Source organism: Marmota monax, unplaced genomic scaffold (genome assembly GCF_021218885.2).
Source record: "Marmota monax isolate L192 unplaced genomic scaffold, Marmota_monax_Labrador192_F-V1.1 WCK01_AAM20220418_F8-fsc00002, whole genome shotgun sequence".
Taxonomy (NCBI): domain Eukaryota; kingdom Metazoa; phylum Chordata; class Mammalia; order Rodentia; family Sciuridae; genus Marmota; species Marmota monax.
The window spans coordinates 14,314,897-14,326,308 of record NW_026693571.1 but is presented as its reverse complement, the minus strand read 5'-3'; the positions used below and the strand labels follow the sequence as shown (position 1 = coordinate 14,326,308).

The following is an 11,412-nucleotide window of genomic DNA, read 5'->3' as shown; positions in this document are numbered from 1 at the left end:
GCAATTGTTTTTCATATTTGCAAGTAAGGGTAACACTAATCTTGAAAAAACTGGAAGCATTTACTGTGAATTCAGTTAAAACAGAATATTCACTTTTTTCCTCAAAATAATGTTCTTTACTTTTTTAAAAAAATTCTGATACAATAAATGCTTATTAAGGAAAAATATAATTAATACAAAAAAGAAAAGGAAAATTATAAACCGTGTTTCTATTAACCGAAGACATCTACTTAATATTTAGTTGTATTTTCTTTAATTTTTTTTAGGAATATATATTTTTAAAAATTTCAACTGTTCTATGTTAAGTAAAACTAAAGTATGACTGCAGGTGGACAGGAAACACCCAAGTTGCAGTCAATGTAGCAGGTTTACTTATGCCTCATATTTGTACATATTCCATATTATAGCACAAAACCACCCCATCCCGCTCTCTCAAGCTATCAGGTAAGTCAGAAGATTAATTCACACTGAATAGAATTATCTCTGGATGTCTATATAAATGGTGTAGGCGTGAATTCAACATTTCCTTGGCTCACTCTCAAGGTCTCTCCCTTCTCACCAGTATTTCTATGCTCTTATTTTCCTTCCACTTAAAAGAATTGACATTCCAACATTTAATAGTCAATTTTTTGCCACTTGCTTTTAGCAGTGCTTTGAAATATTATTGCCCATGATCCGTGACATGGTTCTTTGTATAACAAAATCTAAGAGTTGAAAACATCACAACAATTTAATTCAATGACAATTTTAAAAATAGAAAACAATGATAAAAATTCAGTTGCCAACTTGGAGGATTTTATACATACTGATATGTTCCATTTCTTTTCTATGGTCTAAAATTTCTTACTCAAGAAAACAGATTTCATTCCTAAACATTTGTTATATCTTTCTCTGCTAGAAACAGAAGCAAGTTTTCTCTCTGACAAACTTGTCCCAGGGGAACAAATTAAATGCTTTCTCAAATTGGAGCATAAATCTTCCTTAAATATCAGAGTATGATAACTAGGATATAATGTCAGTCTTTTAAATTTCATAAAAGTTATAGCTTAAGAAGATGATCTTGGCTGTTTTGTAGATGGTCCATCTGGGTTAGTTTTGCTATCAGTGTTATTTTCATCTTCTGCATCATCATCCTCATCATCATCTACTGTCCAACTCCTCCTCTGGGGTCGCATGGTCCTGAACTTCCTCCTATACCGGGGAACCCAAGTAATACCAACTCTTTCATCTGGGACATACCTGACAGGTTCTGAAGACAGTCAATGTCTCTTGACTCATAATAGAACCCTTGCAATTAACGCTACTCCCCATCTAGTCTGAAGTACTCTCCTCTTATTTTTTTTCAAGATATTTATAGAAGATTTTTGCCATTCTTATTGAATACCTGGCATCTGTGTTTGAAGAATTTCTACCTTATGAAACAGGTAGTCCTTCCCATTTTACAAGCAAAAAATCTGATGCACATTTTTGCTGGCCTTGAAGCTAGGGGCAGGCACATTGGCTTAGGCTATACCAATCTGATGTAACTGCCTTACACTTTGGATTGAAAGCTTATTAGGCAAAGCAGAAGATAAGGAGAATCTGTTCTAATAGGGGTGGTGCCACAGTAGCACCAACATCCAATTTATAGAGACAGAAGCAGCAGCAGTTCCACCACAGTACCAGCTACTCAGTTTAGGCAATAAAAGTTTTGCAAACAATAGTGATTGTGTCCAGTTAATTCTGGTGGCAGTGTCACTAAGTTAATGGTTCCAGGTGTGATTTGTGTGTTGCCAGTATTTGCATGGCTCCAGGCTTGTTCTTCTAGAATGTGGAGACAGTTTATGAGTTTCCTAATGTGTTCTATAAAATTCCTTTTGTCTAAGATTACTGGAGTTCATGTCTATCGCTTACAAATAAAAACATGGAATCCCTGAATTATTGTTTTTTAATGATATGGTTGGCATCGTATTTCAATATGCATCTGTGTCTGGGATAAATTCTGTCCATGGACTGAGTGAGTGAGATGTTTCTAATGGAAATTTTTATGTCCAATTCCAGTTATGTTCATCATAGGGAAAGCATGACTTTTTAAAAGCCTGTTGCATTTGTAAAGAAAACTGGATTTATCACTTTTTTGAAAGTTCTTTGTTAAGGACCATACAACCAACTCTTTTGCTTTCTGATTTGATGATTTTTTTCATAGGTCTTTTTAAAAAAATGGTATAGGCTGTTGATGTTTTCATTAGACTTTTGCTTCTTGAGATCCTTATTCTTTTTTAAAAAAACTGTTTTTGATATGTTTTCACATTTAAAGTATTCAACTTTGTAGTTGTTAATGTATTTCAGATTTGTGTAACTAACAAAATTATCTGATTTTAGAATATTCTCATGAAACCAAAAAGAAAACTTGTGCTCATTATCAGTTACTACTCTCTCTCTTTCACTTTCCTCTCTCTTCGAGCACTAGGGTAACCTGGAACCTAAGAATCTACTTTATTTCTCTGTTCTCTTCATTTCCTATAGCTGGAATCATATAGCACATAGTCTTTTGTGGCTGATTTCTTTCATCTATCATTTGGATTTGAGGTTCATTCATGTGGTAGCACAAACCAGTATTTAATTTCTTTTATATATTGCCAAATATTTGATTTCACTGGAATTCTGTTTTATCTGTTCATCAGTTGGTAGGTATTTGGGTTTGCTTAGACTTTTTAATCTATTATGAATAAAGATGCAATGAACACCTATGTACAAGTTTTGAGTGGACATTTCGTTTCTTCTTTGGGTAGATACCTGTGAGTAGAATATCTGAGGTCCTATGGTAACTTTGTTTAAAAGATCAAGGAACTTCCAAATTGTGCCACACAGGCTGCACCATTTTACCTTTAATTTAATTTTAATTTTCCTACATTGATATCATTGTGTTTCTTTACATTCTTGTCAAACTATGCTATTGTCTTTCTTTTCTATTTCAACTATCCTAGTAGGTGGTATCTTGTTACGGTTTTGATTCATATTTTCCCTATTGGTCAAATGATTCTGAAGACTGAGAAATCTCATCTGGCTGTGTGCAAGATGCAGACCCAGGAAATCTAGTGGTGTGGTTCTGTTGTGGGGACAAACAAGGCAAGGCACCCAAGACAGCAGGAAACAGTTTTATTTGGCTGCAGCCAGGTTCAGAGGGCACAGCTTTTGCTGTAATCAATTAATCCCCTGAGCCCCGAGTTCAGGGAGTTTCAGAATTTTATACCCAGCATGTAAGGGGAGGGGCTCAGAAGTTCACAATCTGCAGAAGTTCACATAAAAGCAGCTTTTTCTTTCACTGTTCTGGGCAAGTTAACTCTTCAAGGACAACACCTGAGAAGGGGAGAGCTTCTTCTTCCCTTTTTTTTTTCTCCCCTGCCAGGTGTTACCATGGAGCCCATTTGTAACTTATCTTAAAAACGTAGACATCTCTGTGAAGCCCAGCTCAAGGCCAGAGGCCTTGTTTGCACATTTCTTCAAAGTACGTTTGTGAAAAACTAGTAAGAGGGTGTCCAGCATCTGGAGTGCTGGTATCTTCTCAGCCAGTGGCCAAGTAAACAGGGTGACATGAAAATAGGAAGTTTATCTACATTGCACTTTTTTGCATAGACTCTTTTTCTGACAGTCCTAAAATCAGCCATGGTGAAGAGGGCTTTTCCATGGAGAAAGGGGGGGCCACTTTAGTTCATCTGAGTCTGATGCTAGTATGAGGGTAGGAAAAGACCAATATTTTTATTCCATCAGGCAGAAGAAGCAATTCTCCCTTCCTCCACCTTCTATTTTATTTGGATCCTTAGTTGGATGATACCCATTTTCATTCTCATAGGCAATTGCTTTGTTTGTTTGTTTGTTTGTTTTTTTGGGGGGGCTAGGGTGGAAGGGGTGCAGTGAATTGAATACAGGGACACTTGACCACTGAGCCACATCCCCAGCCCTATTTGGTATTTTATGGAGAAACAGAATCTCACTGAGTTGCTCAGGGCCTCACTAAGTTGCTGAGGCTGGCTTTGAACTTGGATCCTCCTGCCTCAGACTCCTGAGCACCTGGGATTACTGGTATGTTCCACCATGCCCTGTTTTTCTTCTGTTCTCTTTTCCAGAAACACTTTAGTTATACCCAGAAATAATTTTTATCCAAGCATTTGGGCACCCCATGATCCCATCAAACTTACACATACATACAATGAACCCTCACAGTTGTTTAAGAACAGGCTATTTAATTTCTATTTCTAACTTGTGAATCTTTCAGTTTCCCTTGTTACTGATTTCTAGCTTCACTCCATTTTTACAAGATAGGATATGTGGTACGATTTCAGTGTTTTTACATTTTAAGGCTTGTTTTATTGAGTAAAATATCATCTATCCTGGAGAATATTCTGTGTACATGTAGAATAATATATATCCTGATGTTCTGAGTGGAGGGTTCTGTATATGTGTGTTAGCCATAGTAGTTCATAATATTGTTCGAATTCTCTGTTTTATTATAGATTATCTGTTTAGATATTATCTTAATTTTTGAAAGTGGTATTACCAAAATCCCCAATAGTTATTGTTTAGATGTGAGGTGTCCTCCAAAAGCTCATGTGTGAGATAACGCAAGAAAATTTATAGGTGAAATGATTGGGTCGTGAGAGCCTTAACACAATCAATGAATTACTCCCCTGATGGGATTAACTGAGTGGTAGCTGAAGGCAGGTAGCATTTAGCTGGAGGAGGTGGTCATTGGGGGCTACCTTGTACATGTTCCATGTATTCCCTTCATTCTTTCTTTTCTACTCCTCAGTCTAGATAATTTCACATACACTATCACCAAATTATCTCTTTCTCTTGCCTACTGAAATACTGTTGAAATTCTCCAGAGAACCTTTCATTTTACTTGTTCTTTATAGCTCTAGAACTTTCATTTAGTTGGTTTCGAGAAATTTCATTTCCTTATTGATATTATCATTTTTTATACCAATTTGCTGGCTCATTTTGGTTCTTTGTCCATGGTTTCCTGTCGCGACCCCTCGCCGGCAAGGGAAAACACGACACAGGATTCTTCTTTCAGCAGTTTATTCAGGCCTTGTTTCAAGTATCATCTTCTAGCGACCCCCCTGCCGAGCGCCCAAGCACAGCCTAATAAAGCCTCCCGCATACCAATCCCAAGCTGCCACGTGGATCTCTCTCATAGGGTGGTAAGGGATTGCGCGCCAACTCTCCAAAAAAGGAGTTGTTTATCACAGGCCACAGTGGAAGCCGGCGCCATCTTCTAATGGCGGCCACGGTCTATAAGAATGGCTTACCACAGTTTCCTTTAACTCTCTTAACATATTAAAAATGATTATTTAAAATTATCTGCCTAATAAGTTGAATAGAGCAGAAGAACACTAAGTTTTAAAAGTGTGAATGATTTCTTAATGCTCTGAGTGTGTGATAAGCTAATAAAAATGCCTTGCTTCTCTGTCCCCTGTTATAAGGAATTGGTAGAGGATGCTTGGCTTGCATTGAAAGTTGGAATGAGAGACTAGGTCAGGGGAGATGTCCTTGTGACTTCTAGAATCATAGGCAGTGAGGGTCATTGTTAGTACCTGAACTGGAAATGTTCCTGGGCACTGATGCTCAGAGCACCAGGTAGGAGACATTAAGATTTAAGTCAAAGGAGCTTCAAAGTAAACTTTGAAAGAAAACTTTCTGCCTTTTCTCCCTTATCTATCAGCCTCTAATGGTTAACATTCTTATTTCTGAACCTGCATATAACCGTACCTACCTGCATCTCTCTAAAGAAGTGAATTTAGTTTTACATGCTGAAAGGCACTCCTTCTGTTGATTGGCCATGTCCAACCCTTCACCTATATAGCTTTCCATATTCAGGGACCAGGGACAGATAGCAAATTCCCAGAACACATGTATACAAACCATGAGTTCTCATTGGAACTCTGAAAACAGCCCAGGGTCAAGTGATAAAAGTCCTTAAGTCTACCCATAGCTCCTCAAAGAGCTTTGTATGGAGGTAGAATGGTACAGGCAAAAAAGGGTTTGTCTAATATTTTTCTACATGCTCCCAATAATAATGACGATGTTTTAAACATTTTTTTTCCTGGTTGGCTTTGTCCTTTTTATATATTAACTCACTTAACCCTCACATTAGCTCTCTGAGGAAATTATTATTTTTCTTTTTATTACGGGTACATTAAGTGAGGCTCAGAGCAGAGAATCAAACAGTCAAAGTCCCCCAGATATCCATTATGGGGCTCAAATTTAAACTGGAGTCTGTTGCTGGGAATAGGCTGGATGCCATAGTTGTAAAATGCTCTATACTCGGCTACGTATGCTTTAGGTTCTATTCCTGTTTCTTTGCTCCTATTCCCTCTACAGAATAATTTTTCTGTACCTTGATAACTTTGCTCCCTTAAATAATTTGTTTGAATCCAGGAAACTTACAAAAACTGGACATTTTTATGATGAAAAGAAAGGGAGGTAGCACACGTTGTTTTGTGTGATAGTTGGGTGACTATGTTTACAAAAGATGAGACCCTCCATTACATTATGTTTTAATAACCAACAGGAAAATTGGTATTTTTAATTTTTCATATCATTTTTAATGTATTCAAAGAAAAATACTGAAATTAAATCTATTACATAATACCATATATGCAAAGGACATCAATTGATTAAACATACTCAGTATGATTACCACACTTGAAAATACTATGTTCACTAGCTACAACTTTTATATACATTTATTTCTTGTATGCATATATTTTCCACTATATATATATATATATATATATATATATATATATGTATTAAATCACACAATTAATGACCTTGTATAGCTCGAGTGGACATTATTCTCCATTCCTGTTTGGCTTGAAGGAAAATTATTACAATCTTATTATTCTACTAGGCCAGTGTCATGCTTGATTTCCTGAACTTTTGGCACCTTGTCAAAGACAAATGGAACTCAAATTGTTACTGTTAGATGTTTAGCTGCAAATTTATATTTGATGGAGTAATTTATCAAACACTAATCAAAGGTTTTCCAAGTAAATTCTGTATTAACAAAAGTGAAATCAAATTTTGAGCTGGCCTTCATTGATTTTTCACATTTATCTTGTGTTTCCAAATCTTGATACTTGACACTATGCTTCTTGGTATTTAGTATGTGTTATAAGATTGGAGGTACTTTGAAGTCAGATGTCTGTTTATAAGAGATTTTCAGGAACTGGAATAGAATATGAATTTGGCTGCTAGGTCAGAAATGTCACTATTATGAGGTTGGGAGGTGGAATAGTGGAATAAAGCAACGGCACACTGAACCACCAAAAAATCCCAAAAAATAAATAAATAAAAAATGATGTTAGATCAGATTATACAAGAACCATGTTTATCTGCTTTTCCCTTGCAGATAATTTCAAACACCTTGTTCAGATGCAAAATAATAAAAAACATAATATTTTCATTTGCTTTTTTTCTTTTAAAAAGAGAATATTTAAAATGATGCAAGACATTTAAGATTTCTCTCAAAATATTTCAGATTTTTCTGATGTTGAGCAAAATCTTAAATAAAAAACCTATGACATTTTATCTATCTGCTCAGTATTCTGAGTCAGTGTTTTCTTGCAAACAATGAAGATTCATGCTGAACTTTAATATCAGCATACAGTGAATCTTGGAGGCAAATTCTTCTAAAACCTGGCAAATATGAAACACTGATTTAAAGTGATTTTTTTTATTTATTTAGAGTGATTACTGTTGAAACTGATTTCCATATGTACTATTCTGTAATCCTTAGTGTCGATTCAGACAAAAGATTGAAACTCTTACCTCTTTCATTCATTTACTTCATTATTATTATTGATTACATTTTTGAACTTAAACTCTGCCTTGTATATCTTGGTTTAAGAGTCATGAATACTGAATGAATGATGTTAATTTTCCTCAAAAGTATTAAAAAGATACCATCAGGCCTCAAGTATTTCTATTTCACTAGAAGGGATGGTGTTCAGTGAAGGAACAGCAAATCTACTCAAGGAAAAAAAAAATCAAACCAACAAACAAAACTGACCAGGACAATAATTTTACTCAGAAATGTCTTAGCAAATTCCACTGAATTTTCCTAACAGGTGTGAAGGCCAGGAGTTAGATTTTTCAAGTGTATTTTGGGTGGTGGCTGTTGATATGAAATTTGAAGGCCAAACTTCATATTTGTATTCTATAGCTAAATATTTCCCATGTGTCCTGTACATTAATTATGCCAGGCCCATATCATTCATATATTTAAGAAGAAAGTTACACCTGAATTTACATACTAGACTTTTTTTTGACATTTTTACGTTTGATAAGCATTAGCATTTTTAAATATGAACATTAAAAAGGCATTATATTCAAACAATTAGATACTAAATAATGAAATTTGATTAAAACATGCACACAAGCTTCCTGGACTTTACTGATTTATTTATGACAACCCTCTAATTACCATTTACTATTTCAAAATTAATTTTTAATTTAATTTTTTAAAAGTTGTTATATTTATTGTACAATAATATATGCCTGAACACTCATGTATGCATTTTATATGCTTCCTTTTGTTTATTGGTATCATTAAAAGAAATTCAACTCGAACACATCTGGTTAAGTTATTTAGACTTTTAACACGTTGAAACAATTGGGTTTTTCTGATTTTGGCTCCAAAATAGGGAGGAGGATTGAAAGATTAATATGATAGCAATCTACCATGATTTGCCATTGAATAATTGCTTTTATCCTGTTCTTCAAAAAGATATTGGTTCTAATATTGACCAGTCAAGTAAAATGTTACAGGTAATTATTTGGACAATTTTAAAAATGTAATGATATTTTAAAGAAGTTTTAAACTACACATCCACGTTCTCAGAAAGTTTGTGATTTTATTGGACAGGATTGACAGTATTCCCAATTTAAGGAAAGATGATTTCTAAGGACTGAGGTCTGGAAGATAAATTCTTTACTCAGCTGTTCATTGTTTTGTTATGGGTCTCAGAAATGTGCCTACATATCCATCTATTTGTTTATCTATCTATTTATCTATCATCTGTCAATCAATTTTCTGGTAATAAAAGGGCTTTATTTCTTTCCAGAGAAAGTTGGGGTTAGCTAAACAAGGAAGAGGTCTTTGTGTGAAAGGGTCATTGTTATTCTCTTGCTCACCTGACATTAATTAGCTCATATGTATCCAAACTATTCTAAAGCTTTTGTTTCTAGCACTTGACTTACCTCTCTACATCTTTTCTGATTTACTTGTAGGTATAGTAATATTTTCAGTTACGTTTTCTTCTTTAACTCCTACAACTTTTTTTCCCCATAAAGACTGGCACTCGAAACATATTCTGATGTGTTCCACTAGTCCTTGCTTCTTTTTAAATTAGGGGAGTAGAAAAGTACACAGTACTATTGATAAAGTTAATTCTAAAACTTTTTCCATGGACTAGAGGTGACAAACATCTGCCTTTGAAGCTAGCAGATGTTTCTGTCTCTTCATACCTATGAATGACTTTCTGTAGTTCTTGTCTAATAATTGTTAGCTAATTATAGAGGCAAATGGGATTCTCCTCTTCTGCATTAGAAGGCATCTTTAGTATTATATAATCTACGTAATTTTTAAAAATCTGTGAAAAATAAAACAGAAGAATCTAGGAATTCTCTTTGTCCTTTTAAGGTTCTCAAGTTGACTATATCATAGATTAGCATTTAAAATACATAGTCAAAATTAGGTGATTATATTTTTCTTTTGAAGTCACTTTCTCAGAAAAAATAATTCAGAGAATAATATGTCTATCTGCCTAATGACTTGATGTGATTTTATTTTCTGTTAAGTGTCTTGCAGGAAATCTTTAAACCTTTAACAGCTTTCATGCCACAAAATGAATTTTCTTGAAAAAGGTTTTTTATTACTTCCTATTTTCTGAGGTTAATTTTCCATCACTCTTATGGGAAAAGGAGCCATTGAACTTTTCCATTCTATAGCTGTAGATGAAAAGTTTCATTTTATGTAGAGTTTGTTTTTCCTTACTCAGAATATATTTTAAAGCTTCTTTAATCTTTTGGGAAAACTATATGTCATTTTAGTATCACAAATGTATACTGTAGTTTTTAAATGAGAGAAACTTGACAATTGTCAAGGTTTTTAAAAATATTTCTTTAGTTGTAGATGGACACAATACTTTTGTTTTATTTATTTATGTGGTGTTGAGGATTGAATCCAGTGCTTCACTCATGCAAGGCAAGCGCTGTAGCACTGATCTATACAACCCCAGCCCTCAAGTATTTTTTAGATATATATTTTTGCTGCATATAATAATTTAGAGTTTTTAAAGAATGTACTTACATCCACTTCATTTCTTTTTTTCGGGGGGTGGAGGAGAAGGCTTAATATCTTAGTAGGGTCTTTGTTATATTTACATGCTTTCTTTCTTGACTTAAACATAGCTGCCTAAATAAAGTCATCCTCCTGCTTCCAGAGGGTATGCAATACAATATTGACAGGCAGGAGAACGGGGACCTATGTTGGCACCGTGATGGCCTCACACAAATCTTTCACCTCAGGAAATGGCCTTATGAATACTCCTCCACAGAGGTGTAGGGTGAGCTTATGAAACTGGAGGTGGTGGAGGCCGACTTGGAATCCCCGCGGGAGCAGCCACTGATGCTGGGGTCTCGGGGTGCGGCTCTTTTCTTCCTAGTGGATTTGGTGTTGTCGGTGTCACTGGGGTCCAACGCCACTGTCACCGACTCCATCCTGGTCACGGTGTACAGGCTGCTTTGCCGAGTTGGGTGAAACCTGGTGGTTTTGAGCTCTAGCTCATCATAGCTGGAAACCTGGATGAAAGGACACCAGCGGAATGCTCTCTTGAAGCCAGCTCGAAATCTGAGGAGAAGAGGGCCACAGAAAGAAAAAGTTATGTTTTCAAATGGACATTTTCTCCAGCTGCCATAGGAAACCTTACTGAAGGCAGTTAAGCCAAGTCGGTGAACTTTGAAACTGATTTTCTACCCAAAGTCAGAATCTATGCCATGGTATTAGTATTAGTCTTCTCAGTTCTTGTTTGAATAGAATCTTAATTTCTCATCATTGAGAAGGAAGTCATCAAATAGAAAAGGAAAAACACCAGGTTATTAATATGCCAAAGAAACTAGATTTCTGCACTAATTTTATACATTTACATAAGTATAATTGAATTAATATGGCTGGTTGTAACACTTCAAATGAAATGCTGTGTTTAAAAATAGCTTCTCCACGAATAATTCCCATTTATAAATTATAACATCATTTAATGGTAGAATTAATTGTTAATGGTTTTTAACCTAATTATATGTGAAAGAGTTAAATCCTTGTTTTGGCAGATGATTAAATGAAGTTTAAAAGCAAAGTATTGCTTGTGG

The 11,412-nt window shown here is 35.1% G+C and overlaps 1 protein-coding gene across 1 annotated transcript in view; it reads right to left on the bottom strand.

The window, feature by feature from the left end:
* Window positions 1-6,665: 6,665 nt before the first annotated feature.
* Tacr3 (tachykinin receptor 3) overlaps window positions 6,666-11,412 on the bottom strand; it is a 99,512-nt gene continuing 94,765 nt past the window's right edge. The window contains exon 5 of the mRNA XM_058583802.1: window positions 6,666-10,897. Within this exon, the coding sequence (XP_058439785.1) occupies window positions 10,585-10,897 (313 nt within the window). The 3' untranslated portion in view covers window positions 6,666-10,584. The remainder of the gene's footprint in view (window positions 10,898-11,412) is intronic.